This window comes from Kogia breviceps, chromosome 14, assembly GCF_026419965.1.
Source record: "Kogia breviceps isolate mKogBre1 chromosome 14, mKogBre1 haplotype 1, whole genome shotgun sequence".
Lineage (NCBI taxonomy): Eukaryota > Metazoa > Chordata > Mammalia > Artiodactyla > Physeteridae > Kogia > Kogia breviceps.
In genome coordinates, this window is record NC_081323.1 from 69,533,114 (window position 1) to 69,552,221 (window position 19,108).

Consider the following 19,108-nt stretch of genomic DNA (forward strand, 5'->3'; position numbering starts at 1 on the left):
GCCTCCTCCTATCATTATTATTATTTTCATCCTAGAGGGTGTAAAGTGTTTCTTCCCATTTTTAAGGCTAGACAGCCCTTCAGTTGTTTAAAAACACTGCAAGCCAATACTGTACAAATGGAACACTGACTTTCGCAGGCCCTGTCCTGCACATGGACCCCGGTTTACAACGTCCGCTTTCCAATGCCGGTAGCCAGGTGACTTCTGGATGACTGATTGCCCTCACCACCCCCAGATCTACAGCAGCCGGGAGGTGGATGAGCTGCTGGCAGAAATCCAGAAGGCCCAGAGCCTCCGGGTCCATGTGCAAGCCCTGCACCAGAGCGCCCCCTGCGAGGAGCGGACCGGCTTGATGCACGAGGTAGGTGGTGAGAGCCCCAAGCTCAGACCGAACAAAGCGAGGCCTCGCCCCCCGCTGTCCCAACAGCTGTGAGCTGCCCAGGCCTCCGCCGGAAGGATCCTGGTGGATTTTCTAAGCGAAAGGTTTATTTCAGAGAAAGGCCAGGAGGCTCCTTGACACCGCTTCCCCCTACCACTGCCCCTCCCTTCCCCCCAGTTTGGAGAATGATGAAAGCCTCAACCACACAGGGTAGGCTGTCTTGAAGACGGTCTTCCCACCAGTATCTCATTCAGGGCAAAGGCCCTGCTTGAGGACGCTTAATTTAACATCAGGAGAGTAACTCAGAGAGCTTATGGACACAATCACAGTTAAAGCTGCGTACAGAAGAGAATTGGGAATGCGTTTATAGCTTCACAGAATGAATAACACAGGACCTAGACTGGGATTTTATTTTATTTTTTTATTTTTTTTTTTTTTGTGGTACGCGGGCCTCTCCCTGTTGTGGCCTCTGCCGTTGCGGAGCGCAGGCTCCGGACGCACAGGCTCAGCGGCCATGGTTCACGGGCCCAGCCGCTCAGCGGCATGTGGGATCTTCCCGGATCGGGGCATGAACCCTTGTACCCTGCATCGGCAGGTAGACTCTCAACCACTGCGCCACCAGGGAAGCCCTAGACTGGGATTTTAAATTTTAGTTTCAGCTCTTCTACTGATTATCTAAAACAATAACAGTAATTATTAGTATTAGAATAGTTTTCACTTGCTGAGTGCTCACTATAAGATGGGCACAATGCTTAATTCTTTAAATGCCTTATTTTATCTTTATAACAACCGTCTGCGGTAGGTATGTTATTACCCCCATTTTACAGATGAGAAAACTGAAGTTAAGAGTTTTAATAATTTGCCTGAGATCACAGAGGGAAGCTGATTAGTCTCAGTTGAACCCAGGTCTGTTTGATGCCAAAACCTTGCCAGATGTTTTCCAAAATGAAACGCATGTACTCCTTGTAGTTTGCAAGATGATTATAAGGTGATACATAGATTAATATTCTTTTCAATGTTATGCATTTAAAACTAGCTCATTATGGCAGAAATAGATCTTTCTAAAATTATTTAAGTACAAAAAAGGAAGTCAAAAATTGAAATTAACATTAATTTCAATTAATATTATTAAAATTAATAATTAAAAAGATTTAATGTTATATGTTTGATTTTTAAAATATTAAGTAAATAACAGTACAGTGGTACTCATAGCAAAGTTCATGAAGGAGGTACTCGAAAGTCTGAAGTTTGGGAATTGCTGTTCTGTGTTTTCCTCATACATGAACTATGTGATTTAACCTCTCAGAACCTCAGGTTTTTGTTTGTAAATGTGGGCGAGGGAGGCTGGGCTAGATCAGGGCTCCCTAAATGATTTGGTGCAGGAGACAGTTTTTAGTTCCTTGGAGCCTTATATCTGAGCCCTCGGCAAGGCCACCTGTCATCTTGGAGTCCGAGGTGCTTATCTTAATGGTAAGGGTGGGAAGGGGTGAGGAAGATGGACAAATGAAAGAGGAAGTCAGTTTCTGGGTACATCTCTCTCTTCTCCTGGGAATTCCAGAAATCTCCTGAGAAGCGGATGGGGATAGTGGGAGGGGAAGGCAGAACTGCCTTTAATGTACCAGGTAGTGTTTTAAGATACTCCCTTGGATGGATGGGGGAGACTGTGAACTTTCCAGCTCTAAAATATGATTATGTAAGGATGATTTTTCATTTCAATTAGATTTCCGCAGAGATTGCAGAGAGGCCACTTGCGAGTCTCTTGCCTAAACCCCCAAAGCATGAGGATCCCCTCACAATTGAGTTCCCAAACTTGGACAAGTCTTCTGCAGAATGGCTAAAGACCAATAGCCTGAAAGGTAAATACCCAAAGAGGGAAGAACCCAGGACTCAGGTGACTAACTGAAAGGAATGAACCCTTTGGGGCTCCATGAGTGGTGCCTCAAACCCCACCATTTATTTTTACAGCCAAGAAGCTAAGCCTTTATCAGGTTCTGGCACCCAATGCATTCTCTCCCGTAGAGGAATTTCTGCCTGTTCTCCGGAAGACAGTATCATCAACTATCCATGAGGTAACTCAGATTCAGAGTTCTGTCCAGTCCTTTGCAGGGGAGCTCCTGAGTGGTATTTCCTTTTGGAAATGTTCAGGAAATAGAAGTCATAAGACAGAGCCCAGGGAGCAAGGGCCTGAGGGCCTGGAGTGGGATGGAGGCGTTCCACCCAGGACTCTAGAACTCTCATCAAATCTACTCTAACTGCTGTTTTTCAAGGAAATGAAACTTGGGAGGTTGGGGTAAGAGGAACCACAGTCACCTCCTCCCTGGAGGTTTTCCTCCTCCCCATTCAGAACACACTCTCCTTGTGTCCTCGCTGTACCTTGTACAGACTTCTACTATCACTCCTGTAATGCGCTAATGTGTGTATTTGTTACATGTCTAATCCCCACCGAAGTATGAGCCCTTTAAAAGAAAAAGCTCTTCTCCAACCCTCTATCCCCAATATCTAGTACAAGTAAGCACTCAGTGAATGGTGGCTGAGTGGGTGGAAGGAAGGATGGAAAGAAGAATGAAAAGGATGAATGAGCGGATGGATAGAAATGATGAATGAATAGGTAAAAGAATGGATGGATGGTTGGATGGATGGATGGATGGAAAAGTGAACAGATGGACAGATGGAAGGGAAAATGGAAGGATGGATGACAGGATAAAATTAAAAAGAGGAAAGGATGGGGACTTCCCTGGTGGTCCAGTGGTTAAGACCCTGCGCTCCCACTGCAGGGGGCCCGGGTTCGATCCCTGGTCAGGGAACTAGATCCCGCATGCCACAACCAAGATCCCGCACGTGGAAACGAAGGTCCCATGTGCTGCAACTAAGACCCGGGCACAGCCAAATACATACATTAATTACTTAAATAAATATTTCTTTTAAAAGATGAAAGAATGAAAGTAAAGATTAAAGGAAGGGTGGAAGGATGGAAAAATGGAAGGATGGTATGATGGTAATGGGCGAATAGAAAGATCAGTGGAGGGACTTCCCTGGCGGTCCAGTGGTTGAGACTCTGCGCTTCCACTGCAGGGGGCATGGGTTCGATCCCTGGTCGGGGAACTAGGATCCCACATACCGCACCATGCGGTCAAAAAAAAAAAGAAAGAAAAGGAAGGAAAAGAAAGGTCAGTGGAAAGGCAGAAGAATGCAAGGAAAGAGAGAGTGTGGGGAGGTGGAGTTCTGGCAGCCCATGGATGGATGACTAGATGGAAGGAGTGGTAGTGAGAGATATAACAACTTGGTGGAGGATGAAAGAACAAAATGAACAAACTTGATTTTCAAAGTGTCCATGAAGGCCCATCTGGGTTCCCAAACCTAAGAACTCATGGCTAGCATGTTTTAAGGTCTCCAACTCTGTTATTACCAAACCTCCAACCATATCTTGTAGTAGAGACTCTGATGTTCAGAAGGGCCTCCTGAGAAGGGAGCTGGCTTGCTGTCAGGCACAGTTCACTCAGGGGATTGTATCCTGAAGCCCTCTGCTACCAGCTCCAGATAAGGCAATGGCCTGGTGTGTGGGGAAGAGGGGCAATAGTCCAACCCCAGATGTGCTAAGAGCCCATTTCCCTGTCTTGCATCTCACCTGGAGAGCCCGGTGGCCAATTTAAACTTAAAATCCTCCCCCACCTGTGCTTCTGTTCACCTGCTCCCCTCCTGGCCACACCTGCGTGCAGAAGGCAATGGTACAACTTGAATGGCATGATGGGGCAATGAAGAATATTCACGTGGACCTGCCCTTCCTGTATGAGTACCAGGTCAGTGGTGGGTCCCATCAGTCAGAATATGGGGTGCGGGGAGGGAGATGGGTGGAATGTGGAGACACCAAGCCACTAACTGAACTCCCTCTTATAAACAGAGACTGTGCTCTACCCACAGGCCCCTCTGGAGCTTTCTCCACCTCCTCCCCAGGCAGGGACCTGGATGCCAGGCAGGGACCTGGATCAAAAGCCTCTGATCCTTTGGGTCCACATTTACCTCCTCCCCATTTGAGGCAATGAAATACTTTGACTCTTCCCTTCCTGATCTTGTGGCAGACTCGTCCATGCTTTAGTGGAATGTTTGTACTGCCTGGATACCCATGGCCTTGACACACCATTCCCAGAGACCAAGTGGGGTACACCCCCTTCCCCCCAGACCCCTTAATCTGGCCATGCTCTGCACAGTCGCTCACTGTGTGTGGCACATGAGTTTGCAGAAACAGCTCAGCAGAGCTATGCGGATGTATGAGAGACGGATCGAGTGGCTCTCCTTGGCCAGCAGAAGAATCTGGGGCACCGTCTGTGAAAAAAGGTACCTTCCCCCAGTAGTGTTCTTGTCCTTCATGGGTGTCATGTGTGACACAGCACTCAACCAACTCGAATTCCCTGTTGGTAGCGTCAGAAGCCATCATTTCGATTAAGGAATAGTAATCACACAGCAGAACCCCTGGAGGGAAAAGTCACCACCATCATCCTCAACATCAACAATAGCGTCACTCAATATCAACAGTGTCACTCAGGAATCTTTCTGTTAAAAAGCAACACAAACTAAGTGCAAATTGACTTAAACAAAACAGGGAAGTCTGGTTAAGGTAACTGAAAATTCTAGACTAGATTTGCTAACTGTCTTCAGGCATGGCTTGGTCCAGAGGTTCATGCATGTCAGGAATCTCTCTCCATCCCTCAGCTCTGTTTTCCTCTCTGTTCGCTTTGTTTTCAGGCTGGCTTTCCCCTCCAGGTGGCAAGATAGCCACCCAAAGCTCCCAACTTCCTTCCTTCTAGTTTAGCACTCCCAGGGCTTGGGGCAACGGTCCATCCTTGAGCTATTCACTAGGGCCAAGGGGGTTTGATGTTCTGATTGCCTGGGGTCAAATGTCCACTCTTAAAACTTGGGATGGCGTCAGCTCTACCAAACTCAAATGGACTGTTAGAGACAGAGGTATTCCCCTTCCTCACCCCCCAAAAATCAAGATGCTGCTGTGAGAAGAGGTAATGGATGCTGAGTAGGGAGAAACAATAGGTATCCAAAATATCATTATCACTTCCATAGCTTACTTGATGCCTTACCACTTACCAAGTATTATGCTTGGTAATACTGTTCATCTATTATATCATTTAATTCTCAAAGCAACACGATGAAGAGTCTCATTTTAAATAGTTTATAGTTAAATATGCCAAGGATCAGAGAGGTATTGTGACTTGCCTAAGGCCACACAGGAAGTGGGACTTGAACCAAGGCCTTCTGACTCTCTATCCAGTGGATTTTCTTTTGCTATCCATAGCTGTCTCAAAATGAGAATGGTGGGGAGGAGATGGGACTATAAGATTTGAAGTAATAAAAGGAGAAGGCTGAATAGCACTAGAGATCTTAAAACAGAGAGAGAAAACAATGATACATTTCCCCAGAGGCCCCAGTTACGCCTAATTCCCCATCTAACTTGCTTAGCTTGTTTCTGTTTTCCCTTCATAGACCCCAACCTATAATAATATTGAACGCTAGTAATTTAAAACAAGGAAATGTACGAAATCATTATATGCAGCCCTGCCCTTAAACCATCTCCACCACGAGCCTTTATACCATGATAGACCCTCCTGGAGAGAGGGTTCTACTGTTGTAAACCCGCCTGTGTTGACTTCAGACCATGGAGATTTGGCCAGCTATGAATTTGGCATGCAGAACTCCCCTGGAAAAAACGTTAAATAGTAAAATGGAACAAAATGAACATTATCTGAGAGGTTCGGTTCTCCTCTTAAAGCTTGTGTTTCTTTTTAGGGTGGTTATACTGCTTGATATCTCTGTGACCAATTCCATGTACATTATTCATATCCAGCACTCCCTGAGACTTCTGCTGGAGGGGCAGCTGTCCGACAAGGACTGCTTCAACATCATCGCGTACGCTTCCTGCTTCCCGCTTCACGTGGTGGGAAGGGCGTGTGCGCTCGGATGCCATCACTGGGCTGAGGCTTCTGGCAGGACGACAGATGTATGGGCACCCAGCATCCTAGGAGGGCCGTCAGTTTATCTGATTTGAATGATCTTGTTTGGGGCATTGAATAATTAAATGGTTGCAGGACAGTCCCACTGGGGCGAAGGTGATAAGCGGCCCCAAAACACATTGCTTGATCAGCCAGGATAAAGTAACTCAGCCCATTGCCCCATTTTGCTACCAAGCTGATAAACACAAAAGAGAAAAAGAAGGGCCCCCAGGCTTGGTTCCTAGCTCAGTTCTAGCAAGCCACAGTATTTCAAACATTCAGAATTCCAATTATAAATGTTAATTATACATAGGTATATCAATATAATTTTGTATATAGTTATATATTGTATATTATATATAGCTATATAGAATTAAATTATACAGTTATATATAAACCTATATGATTTAATTATATATAAACGATATATTTAAATTATATATAAGTATATATAGTATAAATTAAATATATAGTATAAATCAAACTATATATTTAAATTATATATTTTATATATAAATAAACTTAAATTTAAAATGTAAATATTCAATATATAACAAGTGTTTAACTACATATACATTTAAATTATAATACTATATATATTTAAGTTATACTTCTGTCTACATAGTTACTTATATTTTTAATCTATAATTATATATAATTTAAATATATGTATAGTTATATATATACATTTTTTAATTAATTAATTTTATTTTGGGCTGCATTGGGTCTTCGTTGCTGCGTGCGGGCTTTCTTTGGTTGTGGCATCTGGACTTTCTCTAGTTGTGGTGAGCGGGAGCTACTCTTCGTTGCCGTATGCGGGCTTCTCATTGCAGTAGCTTCTTTTGTTGCAGAACACCGGCTCTAGGCGCGCCGGCTTCAGCACTTGTGGCTGGCGGGCTCTAGATCACCGGCTCAGTAGTTGTGACGCACGGGCTCAACTGCTCCGCGGCATGTGGGATCTTCCCGGACCAGAGCTCGAACCCGTGTCCCCTGCATTGGCAGGCAGATTCTCAACCACTGAGCCACCAGGGAAGCCCTGAAGGATTTTAAGCAAGAGTAATAATCTTGAAACGCTCGAGCTACAAGGGGAAGGATGGACTGAAAGGATGCGATACTGGAGGGGAGACGAGTTAGACCACTGCAGGGGTAGAGGGGGCTTGAGCCAAGGCAGTGAGAATGAAAGACAGGGAGGCCTGTGAGGGGTGCGGGGGAGTTAGACTCTACAGAATGTAGTCACTGTTTGGCTGTAGGGGATGAGGGAATGGTGAGGATAGGATGTGCCAGGTGGAGCAGAGCTTGGAAGAAAAACACGTAGAGTTTGAGATCCTCAGGAGTCCGGGGATTCTCCTGTTAGGAGCTCTAGCCAAGAAATACGGGTTTGCGAGCCATCAGCATTTTGGCTGAAGACATGGGAGGGCATGAATTGCACCTGTGGAGACGTGAAGGGGGAGAGATGACCAGCAAGGACAGAACTTGGAAAGAACTGCCATTTGGAGTGTGGGCAGAGAAAGGGAACCGCCAAAGAAACAAGACAAGGGCATCCAGAAAGGCAGGAGGAAGACCGGAGAGAAAGGCGTTTACCCTTTCCCAAGGGAAAAATAACAGAGTTAGAGCCTGCAGAAGCGAAGAAGGAAAGGGAAGAATGCAGGAATCCACTGAATCTGACAGTAGCGCTCCCTGATAGGAAAACAATGAGATATAATGTTTTTGCAGTTCATTTTGGCAAGTATTTAAAAGGTTGATAATACCCAGTGCTGACGATAATGTGGTGAAAAGGGCACTCTTGGAAAGTATTGGTGGAAGTGTAATTTGGTTTAGCCCTTGTATTAAATTTTTTTATTCCAGTATAGTTGATTTACAATGTTGTGTTAGTTTCAGGTATAGAGCAAAGTGATTCAGTTTCTCATCTATCTATCTATCTATCTATCTATCTATCTAGATAGATAGATAGATAGATAGATAGATAGATTCTTTTTCAGATTCTTTTCCCTTACAGGTTATTACAAAATATTGAGTATAGTTCCCCATGCTAGACAGTAGGTCCTTGTTGATTATCTATTTTATATATAGTAGTGTGTATCTGTTAAACTCAAACTCCTAATTTATTGCGTGTCAGCCTTGCACAGGGGCCATGCTAATCTTCTTGGTATCATTCCAATTTTAGTATATGTGCTGCTGAAGCAAGCACTAAATCTTTTAAGTGTATGTTCTTTGTTCCTTCGATTAAGTCTTTCAGTGCAGAGTTCTAATGGTTGGCAAACCTGGAAAAAAGCAAGAGGAAATTGGTAAAATAATCCTGACAATAGGATTCTATTCTATTGAATAGAATAGAATATGCAACTATGCATATTCTATGCAACTATTCAAAAGAATGTGGGAGATTTACGTGAACGCATTCAGAAAAAGTCCTCAATAAGTCCAAATGAAAGGAAACAAATAGTCTAGGTTATGTAATTCCACTTCTGTAAATATATATTTACCTACACATTTTTAAAAAATATGTATTTATTTATTTGGCTGCGCCGGCTCTTAGTTGCAGCCCGAGGGATCTTTTAGTTGTGGCACGCAGGGTCTAGTTCCCTGACCAGGTATCGAACCCCGGGCCCCCTGCATTGGGAGCATGGAGTCTTAACCGCTGGACCACCAGGGAAGTCCTACGCATTTTTTTTTTAATCCAAAAGAATATAGAACAAAGAGTTAACAGAAATTGGGAGAGAGGGATAAAATTGGAGGAATTTTCACTCTTTGTATATTGTTAGAATTTTTATCCAACTGTAATAGAGATATTTCCATGGGAGGGGGAAAGGAGAGCCTTGTTAATATTTATCAGAGAACTGGGGAGGAAGCTTGACTGCAGGGGGTTGAGAAGTAGAAGATGAGGAGGACGTGGTAACACTTTTTCTAGGGAGCATGTCTGTGAGGGGGAAGAGGAAAGAGAGAGAAGTAGCTGGTAGACGAAGAAGTTATATTTAAGAGAGGCGATGGGGAAGACGGAAGTAGACGCTGGGCATATGTGTGGGAGAGAGGTCACTGTGGGACAAGGTCTCAGAAGAGATGGGTGGTGGTGAAGTCAAGAGCCCGGGTGGAGGAATTGCTCTTGAACCAGAGAGGGGACATCTTTACATCTTTTCCTTGTTAAAGGGGATAAATCCTCTTCTCAAAGATTTAAGTTCTGTCTCATAGGGAAAATGAGCTGATACATATACAAAAGAAAAGCTATAGTGCAGATGGAGAGTGAAAAATATGTTGTGAGGATGAATCAGAGCTAAAAAGGGAGAAACGACTCCTTCCCTGGGGCTGAGGAAGTTCACACAGAGAAGGGAGTGACCCTTCTTCAGGAGGGAAGTCTGGCTAAACTGGTGCTGGCTGTGTCTCCACTGAGGGCACAGCTCTGCTCCCACCGTGAATGTGCTGAGATGTGTCATGACCAGCAAGGAGATCTTGTGGCTGGCCCAGGCCAGTGGCACCCTAATATTTTGGGGGTGTAATCAAAATCTTTCCCCCTTTAAATCCTGGGGAGCCCAAAGAGCTGGGGCACGTATTTCCCCCCTAAGAACAATCCCTCTTTCCTTTTTTCCAAGGTTTGGAAGCACCATTGAAAGCTGGAGGCCTGAGATGGTTGTCACAAGCCATAGCAACTTACAAAGCGCCTGGCGGTAGGTGACCTGCTGGGTCTGACGTCACCCTCCCCTGTGCTATTATTTTCTGGCCCCCCTCCCCCAGAAAGTAGCTCTCTCTAGAATCTTTGCCATCCGAGGGACTCAGGCGTGAATCAGGAAACGACCGCCTTCCATTCCCTGCCCTCCCCCTCAGCATGGCCCTCCCTCCCCCCCAGGTGGGTCCTGAGCCTGCAGTGTCAAGGCAGCAGGAACGTCCTCAGCGCCCTGCGGAAGGCTGTGGAAGTGGACTTCAAGGACAAAGACAAACAGCAATCACAGGGCATCTACCTCTTCACCGGGGGTGTCCCTGACCAGGACATGGTGGGTAGAACACGTCCTGAGCATCCCTTGGCCTTTGTGACCCCACATCTTCTGCTAGGTGGACGCCTAGCAACTGGTTTCTCCAGCATGATTTTCCAGTCTGGAATTTATCGTGCCGAAGAATCACCTGGAGATGTTGTTCAAATGCAGATGATGTTAGATCTGGTTCCGAAGGGGCCTGAGAGTCTGCATCTCTAACAAGCTTCCACAGGGTGTCGAGGATGCTGGTCTAGGATCTCAGGCCCAGCTCCCTGGCCAGGCCCTATTAAGATAGTAAGAGAAATGGTGACCCAGGCTCTTTCACCCTTCCATCCTCAGTGCCACATACTAGACCAGGTACACAGTAGGTCCTCAAGAAAGCAATTAGGCTGAACTGACCCAAGATCAGCGGCTTGGAGAGCCGTCAGCTGTGGACCCCTCTTCCCTGTCTCCCCACAGGCCATGCTCAGTGCCTACATGGCCGAGGCCCGTGTGGGCTGTGACTTCCAGCTGAACGTGTGTCTCTTCTACGTGGGAGAGTCACAGATGGACACCACGCCCCCTGCCTGCTATGCCAGCTGCAGTGACACAGCCACCGCCTACCGGGAGGTCGCCCGGGCTGCTGGGGGCCGCTTCCACTGGTTTGGAGACACAGGTGCGTAAGAGTTGGCTGAACTCTCCACATCTTTCTTTCCAGACAGTTGTCTCAGTGCCAATATAGCTCCCTATGCTATAGACATATGCCAGGAAAGCAGCATGTGAAAATCACATTTGCAAATGTACAATTACTGTTCTGGAGATGGATGGTGGTGATGGCTGCACGGCAGTGTAAATGTACTTAATGTTGCTGAACTGTACACTTAACAATGGTTACAATGGTACATTGTATGTTATGTGTATCTTCCCATAATTGTGTTAAAGTGAAAAAGAAAAAAAGTAAAACTACTTAAAAACATTTTAGAATGTCGGGGCTGGAAGGGGTCCTAAAGGTCCCCTAGTTTAGCGTTTCTCAAAAGGTGATGTGTTCGCAGCAGGTGGCTGGCAAGATAGTTGTACATGGAACACAAAGCAACAATTTTTTATCATAGCTGTAGCAGATCAGAATACGCCACCTCAATATGTGCCACTTTGGCATAAGGATTATTTTGAGCTGAAGACAATTAAGAAACAGCAGATGCCAAAACCCCTCTCTGCTCCCCCTTCCCCCATTTGCCTAAAAGCAGGACATAAATTTCTATGTCCTGCTTCTGTGCCAGGAGGAGAAGGATGACTCTTAGACTCGTAAGCTCTGGTTGGCAGCTCTGGGCTCTTCACAGCACCAAGAGGGATCTACGTGACAACCCTCACCTAAAAAACCCTTGTCTTCCATTAGTTCCCTCCAAATATTTACCTTCCCACAGTTTGCCGGCCCTCAAAGCCAAACCCCATTTCCTTTGTCTTGTCATTTCTCTTTGTCTTGTCATTTCTATTGTTCTTCGTTAAGATGCTACAGAAGCCCCAAGTTCCAACCACTCCCTCTGAGTAACTCATCGCTGAGTTTCTCCCCCATGTATGCACACCGCATGCATTAATCAACTCTATTTTTCTCTTGTTAATCTGTCTTTCGTCAGTTTGATTTCCAAGGCCCCAGCCGGAGAATCTAGGAGGGTAGAGGAAAATTTTGTTCCTTCCCCTAAATGGTTATATGATTCTTTTAATATTTCATTTAAAAAATGCTAGGGGGCTTCCCTGGTGGCGCAGTGGTTGAGAATCCGCCTGCCAATGCAGGGAACACGGGTTCATGCCCCGGTCCGGGAAGATCCCACATGCCGCAGAGCAGCTGGGCCCGTGAGCCATGGCCGCTGAGCCTGCGCGTCCGGAGCTTGTGCTCCGCAACGGGAGAGGCCACAACAGTGAGAGGCCCGCGTACCACAAAAAAAAAAAAAAAAAAAAAAAAAAAAAAGCTAGCATTCATTGTCAGCAGTGACATAAATTTTCTCTTTAAAATATGCTTTTAAAGGATGCTAACTAGACTTCTATGGTGATCATTTCACAATATATACAAATATCAAATCATTATGTTGTACACCTGAAAGTAATATAATGTTATATGTCAATTATATCTCAATTTTATATATGTGTGTACTTTTAAGTAAATGAAAGTGAATTGATTAAAAATATATGTTAAGTAAATTATGGTTTAGGTGATAATGCAGACAAGGCAAAATTGTGGCGTGATTCAGGAGGGACTGAAGCTTAGGACATGCTAGTGCATTCTGACCTCTCTGATTTACGGATGAAGAAATGACTGCCAAGAACATGAGGTGCCTGTGGTTACAAAATTAGTGGCATAGCCGGGGGTGGAACTCATGAAAAGTGCTAGGCATATACATTTAACTTATTATTGTTGATTATTATTAATAATAGCAAACATTTATAGAATAGCTATTATATGCCAGACACGGTTTTAAGTGTTTTGCATATGTTGTGATACATTCCTCACAATAACCCTATGAAGTGTGTTATTACTAGTATCCCCATTTTACAGATAGGGAAGCTGAGACACAGAACCCAAAGCATAAATGTAGTAAGTAGTAGAACCAGGATTTGAACCCAGAGTCTGTCTTGTTAGTCATTACACTCTAGTCCCTCTCAAATAAGTCATATTTGAGATATTACTACAGACATTATTCACTACAGACATTAGCTACTTTAATTAACCCCAGGGTGGATCTTTTTATTCACTGGAGGAGCAGGACCTTTCCCCTGACCTACGCTTCCTGTGGGTGAGAGCTCTTGGCTGGGTGCCAGGGTGCTGGGTCCCAAGGCCGGCCCCGCTCTTGGTATCCTCACTGTACCCGTCCATCCTCTTTACCACCAGAAAGTATGGGGGGGGGGCTAGTCAGCTAAGCCCATTAAGACCCCACCCTGCCCCTTGGGCTGAGGTCACCTCCACATGGTCCACGTGTTTACAGATGTGGACACTTGCCAGAATCTCCATCCCTTCCCCACGATCGATCATGATGTGCTTTGTTTCCAGGTATTTACGAAAGCGATGATATCAGTGCCATCACGTCTGAGATGGAAAAGGCTCTCAACTACTCCCAAAAGGTATGCCTTAGGTGTGGGGCAAATGACTGTGCTGGCTTTTGTATTAGGGTCCTGGGGCTGGTACCACAAACTGGGTGACTTAAAACAACAGACATTTATTCCCTCACAGTCCCAGAGGCTAGAGTCTGAAATCAAGGTATCAAAAGGGCCATGTCCCCACCGAAGGCTCTGGGTAGAATCCCTCTTTACCTCTTCCTAGCTTCTGGTGATGGTTGCTGTTAAAGAAATGAAATTGCACTGGACGCTTGTTAAAAATGGCAAGGAAGACATTATTCAAGACGACTGCAATCGGGGAGAGAGATTGAACTCAACTCCGATTTTACAGCAAAGATAGCTGGGCATTTATAGCCAATGAGCAGAGTGAGAGGGTCAGTGGATGGAAAATTACTAAGATGAAGTTGACTAGATATCGAGGGTAGGGGGATTCTTGCTAAACGGGCTCAACAGGATTCTTTGCTAAAACCGGGTTCAGCAGGCCAAAGTCAAAGCCCAGTCAAGAAGAGGGCTCAGAGGAACATGACTAGAGTTTGGTCAAGGAGGGAGTCCTTGGCACCAGCAATCCTTGCCTTTCCTTGGCTTGTGGCAGCAGAACCCCAATCTCTGCTTCCATCTCTACATGGCTCTCCTCCCTCTGTGTGTGTGTCTGTGTCTCTTCTCCTCTTATAAGGACACCAATTGTATTGGATTAGGGGCCCACCCTCCCAGTACAACCTCATTAACTTACATCTTAATGACATCTACAAAGGCCCTGTTTCCAAGTAAGGTCACGTTTATGGGTACAAGGGAACTTCAACATGTCTTTTTGGGGGACACGACTCATCCCACATCAGCTTTCCACCTTTGTGCTGATCCACAGATACCAAAGGCTTCCATTGAAATGTGAGAGTTTCCTGTAAGTCACTGGTTTCAGGTCCGTGTGCTCTACATCTTGGCCTGTACATTCTTGAATACATCAGTCTCATTCCTAAACTCAAGTCCTTTGTACCTGCCACTTCCTTCACCAACTGTTCCCCTCCCAGGTCATCCATGGTTTGCTCCTTATGACTCAAATTTCACTAATATGTTACCTTCTCAGAGAGGGAGTTGAGCAGTTCAAGGTGAGATGAGAGCGGGACCAGTTCGCGTCGGGAACAATGAGAATGGAAATAAGGGAACAACTATGAGAATATGTCTTTAAGGAAGAATTGACCAAACTTGTGGCTGATTGAATGAATGGGGTGAGGAAGAAGAAGAAATCCCAGGATGACTCCCAGGTTCCTTGCTGAGGGACCTGGTAGACAGTGGTGCCATTGACCCAGAGAGAGAAAACAGGTGGGGATTCAGGGAGGGTGGGCCTAGAACAAAGGTGAGTTTGCGGGTCTTGTGAAATAACAAGTGGGGGCATCCTTCAGGCAGGTGGATAAAGATGAGGCCTGGATCTTCCCTGGTGGCGCCGTGGTTGAGAGTCCGCCTGCCGATGCAGGGGACGTGGGTTCGTGCCCCGGTCCGGGAGGATCCCACATGCCGCGGAGCAGCTGGGCCCGTGAGTCATGGCTGCTGAGCCTGCGCGTCCGGAGCCCGTGCTCCACAATGGGAGAGGCCACAGCAGTGAGAGGCCCACGTACCACAAAAAAAAAAAAAAAAAAAAAAAAAAAAAAATGAGGCCTGGACATAGAGGTATGGGGCAGTTCAAGCCATGGGGGTGGACAGAGAACACGTAGGTGGACGTGACTCACATTGCAAATATGACCATTGTCAGGACTGCCCGTCTCCCCAACTACATGGTGAGCTCTTGGGAAGGCAGGGCCATAGATTGGCAAACCTGCGGCTCCCCTAGACGTGCCTGAGCTGTCCTCCCAGAAAGGGCCCCTCTTTGGTGCTTGTATTAAACTGCTTTTCAGGTGCACATTAGTCCTGCTCCCTCCTCTGATAAACTCGTTCACAAGGTGTTAATGGGCACTAATGGTTTAATCCACCCTCCTTATGATGTTAGTTACATTTGAGTGGTGTCTTCTAGTGCCTTGATCGAGAGTAATTATTGAAGAATCTTTCAGGCAGTTGAGAAATATATAGGCAAAGGAACAAAGTATCACACCACTATTCTGCCAGCATCCAGGGTCGGCCCAGGGCACATGGTGAGCTGACCACCCCATGTGGCTGCTGGGTCCACATATGGAGAGAACACTGGCTTTGGAACAAGACCTGCCTGGGATTGAATGGAACATCCTCTACTTACTCATAGTATGGCCTTGGACAAGTCCTTTAAATTCATAAGCTTTGGTTTCCTCACCTGTAAAATGGGGATAAGATAGCACTTGCCCTGACAGTGTAGTTGCATGTCTTGTTGGCAAGGAGGTTTGAGACGCCCAGGCAGTAACTAGCCTGGTGCCCGATGCATCCCAGGCCCTCCATACATGGTACTTATTATTATTATTATTATTTGGCTGCGTTGGGTCTTCTTTGCTGTGAGTGGGCTTTCTCTAGTTGCAGCGAGTGGGGTTTACTCTTCGTTGCGGTGCGCGGGCTTCTCATTGCGGTGGCTTCCCTTGTTGCAGAGCACGGGCTCCGGGCACGCGGGTCTCAGCAGTTGTGGCCCGCGGGCTCGGCAGCTGTGGCGCACGAGCCCAGTTGCTCCGCGGCATGTGGGATCTTCCCAGACCAGGGCTCGAACCCGTGTCCCCTGCATTGGCAGGCAGACTCCCAACCACTGCACCACCAGGGAAGTCCCATGGTGCTTATTATTAATAGGCCTGATCCACAGTGCTCTTGGCCCCAGGCAGCACTCTAGGGACAGAAAGAGGAGTACAGGGGCCCCAGTGGCCCCAGCACCTCCTGCTGTGTGTGTGTGTGTGTGTGTGTGTGCGCGCGCGTGCGCGTGCACCAGTGCCCTGCATGGAGACACGCTGGCTCGGGTGCTGCTGACACTCCCAATCCCCCTGCAGTGTGCCTTACTCGTGTCATCTCTGAAGAACCAGTCTGGAAAAGAACAGGAAAGTGCAGCCCTCCTGAGAGAAAAGCCAAAGATGCTCAAGCTGAGAAGTCAGCCCGGGAAGTTCTGTCCCTCCAAGCCCACAGCACGCTCTGTGGCCAGAATGGTTTGACTCCCCTCCCTAATAACACACAGGGGATTTTGTTTCTGCCTTGTCTCCTGGTCTTTCCTAGATCTTGAAGTGGCCTGGGCCAGGCCCCCAGACCCCAGGGCCAGCAGAGCTGGGAGCAGGGTCCTTAGTTGTCAGTGTCCTGGCCTCCAGGGGGAGGGGACCCCCGGGGGCGCTGCTTCTCAGCTCTGGCCACCCCTCCACCCCACCTTTGACTCCACCTGGCTGTCCCAGCTTTGCAGTACCAAGGGCTCCATGGACTCGGCACCCTCTGTTACACGTGCTGGTTGTAAGGCAAGAGGGCTTGTCCGGGAGGGTCTCTCAGGGCAAAGGAATTCAGGGCCTGGGGCGTCTCATGGGTTCTTTCTGCTGCTGCTCGAGGCTTTCGGGGGCCTGATAGGAGCCTGAGGGGGGACCTGGGCCTGCCCAGGGCTGATTCCCGTTCACAGCCTGTCAAATCTGTCCCACATAAAATAGCCACCTCGGGGCTTCCCTGGTGGCGCAGTGGTTGAGAGTCTGCCTGCTGATGCAGGGGACATGGGTTCGTGCCCTGGTCCGGGAAGATCCCACATGCCGCAGAGCGGCTGGGCCCGTGAGCCATGGTCGCTGAGCCTGCGCGTCCAGAGCCTGTGCTCCACAACAGGAGAGGCCACAACAGTGAGAGGCACATGTACCGCAAAAAAAAAAAAAAAAAAAAAAAAAAAAAAAAAAAAAAGCCACCTCGGCAATCAGAAGGGGCCTCTAGAGGTGTGTCTGGGGGGAGACCCCAGACTCCACAGCACTTGCAAGCAGAAGGGCAGTGAGATCTGCGAGCGCTTCAGCATTTCACCAACTGACAGGCCCCTGTGAACACAGCACGTTTTCAGAGTGAAGAAATCCACCCAAACCGTGTGCAGCTGACTCCCTTCCCGGGGTCAGCACTTCCGAGTGGTTCTATCCCCACGGGCACTGCCCTCGTGCACAGAACTCCACCAGGTTTTGGGCACCGGCCCAGAGACATCACGCCTTCCCGTCTTCCCAGATTCTGAGGTGAAACCCCGCGGTCTCGGAGCCCGCCTTGGGCCTTCAGTGCTTCCCAAGCTGGCTTGGTTACGAGGGGGCTTGGGCTTCGCCAGGGCCTCTAGCAGGCCTCCTGAAATGCAGGTGTGGGAAGTTGGGTTGCTGGCGGGTGGCTCTCTGGGATGGCAGCTCTGGGCATTTTTCACAGCCACCACCCAGAGGTCTCCTCCGCTGGTCCAGGCCCTGGGTGACTTTGTTTAACCATCACCACATTCCGGTTATGCCCGGTAATGAAGGAACCCCTTCCCTAAAACCGAGGTGCCCAATAGGGCACAGAAGTTACCTGAGTGGTTGCTTGTCATGCTGGAGGCCCAGAAATCCCAGTCCAGTAGGAAGAGGGGCAGGTAACTGGTGAAGAAAGTTCAGGCAAACCCCCACAGTTGTCCTAGCAGGCCCTCTCTCATAACACACACACTCACGCTCTCACACACACCCGTGCTCACACATGTGCACACACTCTTCACACACATGCATGCACACTCTCACACACATGCACACTCTCACACTCCCATAACGCACACCCATGAGCGCACACATGCACACGCACACGTACACACAATGCACACACGCGTACACATGCACGCACACTCACACACGCATGCGCACTCGCACACTCACGCACTCGCACAGACACGCATACACACAACGCACGCACACACTTCCACACACGCACACACTCACATGCACGCTCTCGAACATACACACTCTCGAACATACACACGCAACGCACATACACTGTCTCACACACTCGCACACACATGCAAACACACTTAGTCGCGCACGCACGTGCGCGCGCGCGCACACACACACACACACACACACACACACACCCTTTTTCACCTCAAACCCCAGAGTCCTCTCTGAACGTGCAACAGGAGATGGGGCGAGCGTGTGAGAAGTCTATTTCCTGAGGCCTCTCCATGCAAAGTTCCTACTTAACAGATTGAGGCTGGGGTGCCTGGGGTACTGCCCCCCCCACAGAGAACAGACCTCTGATGGAAAAGACTGCTGTTTTCTAGAGCATTAAAGGTGACCCTGACAGAGAGAAGAGTCCCCCCTTGAAAGCTCTGCTATGGAGTCCACTCAGTGGCCAAGCGGGCGTCCCCCCAGGTAAGGCACGGCCATGGGGGTGGAGGGGTGGACAAGCACGGCTGAGGCATGGATTCGTGACGACAGTAACTCAAGGGATCAGCAATCGTGTGCCAGCCCTTCTGCTAATATTGTCCCATTTAAAGCTTGTAACAATCCGTCCTGAATGGCAGGGAATCTATTAGTTCCTCCATTTTACTGATGAAGCAATTCAGGCTCAGAGGGGCTAAGGAGAATGTCCAGTGTCAGCCGGTCATGACAGGGCACCAGTATTTTTATGAAAGTACTCAGCTCATGGCACCTAAGACCATGTGTCTTCTAATGTCAGACACATAGCAGAGCGGCTCAGAGCAGAGTTCTGGAGTCAGCAAGACCTGGATGGAATCTTTACTCTGCTTCTTACCGACTCTGAGTCCCACTTACCTCATCTGTGAACTGGGGTACTATGAGGATAAAACA

The 19,108-nt window shown here is 47.6% G+C and overlaps 1 protein-coding gene and 1 non-coding gene across 2 annotated transcripts in view; one reads left to right on the plus strand and one right to left on the minus strand.

Moving 5' to 3' along the window:
- The window catches only part of VWA3A (von Willebrand factor A domain containing 3A), a 45,232-nt gene that overhangs the window by 15,068 nt on the left and 11,056 nt on the right, over positions 1 to 19,108 (plus strand). Inside the window, 12 exon segments of the mRNA XM_059036973.2 lie at positions 236 to 361; positions 2,100 to 2,235; positions 2,345 to 2,448; positions 4,096 to 4,176; positions 4,617 to 4,711; positions 6,173 to 6,292; positions 9,957 to 10,031; positions 10,211 to 10,355; positions 10,794 to 10,989; positions 13,354 to 13,424; positions 16,346 to 16,498; positions 18,580 to 18,670. Of these exon segments, the coding sequence (XP_058892956.2) occupies positions 236 to 361; positions 2,100 to 2,235; positions 2,345 to 2,448; positions 4,096 to 4,176; positions 4,617 to 4,711; positions 6,173 to 6,292; positions 9,957 to 10,031; positions 10,211 to 10,355; positions 10,794 to 10,989; positions 13,354 to 13,424; positions 16,346 to 16,498; positions 18,580 to 18,670 (1,393 nt within the window).
- LOC131741937 (U6 spliceosomal RNA) lies at positions 8,458 to 8,563 on the minus strand. Its single transcript, XR_009331289.1, has one exon. It is a non-coding gene; the product is annotated as a U6 spliceosomal RNA (small nuclear RNA).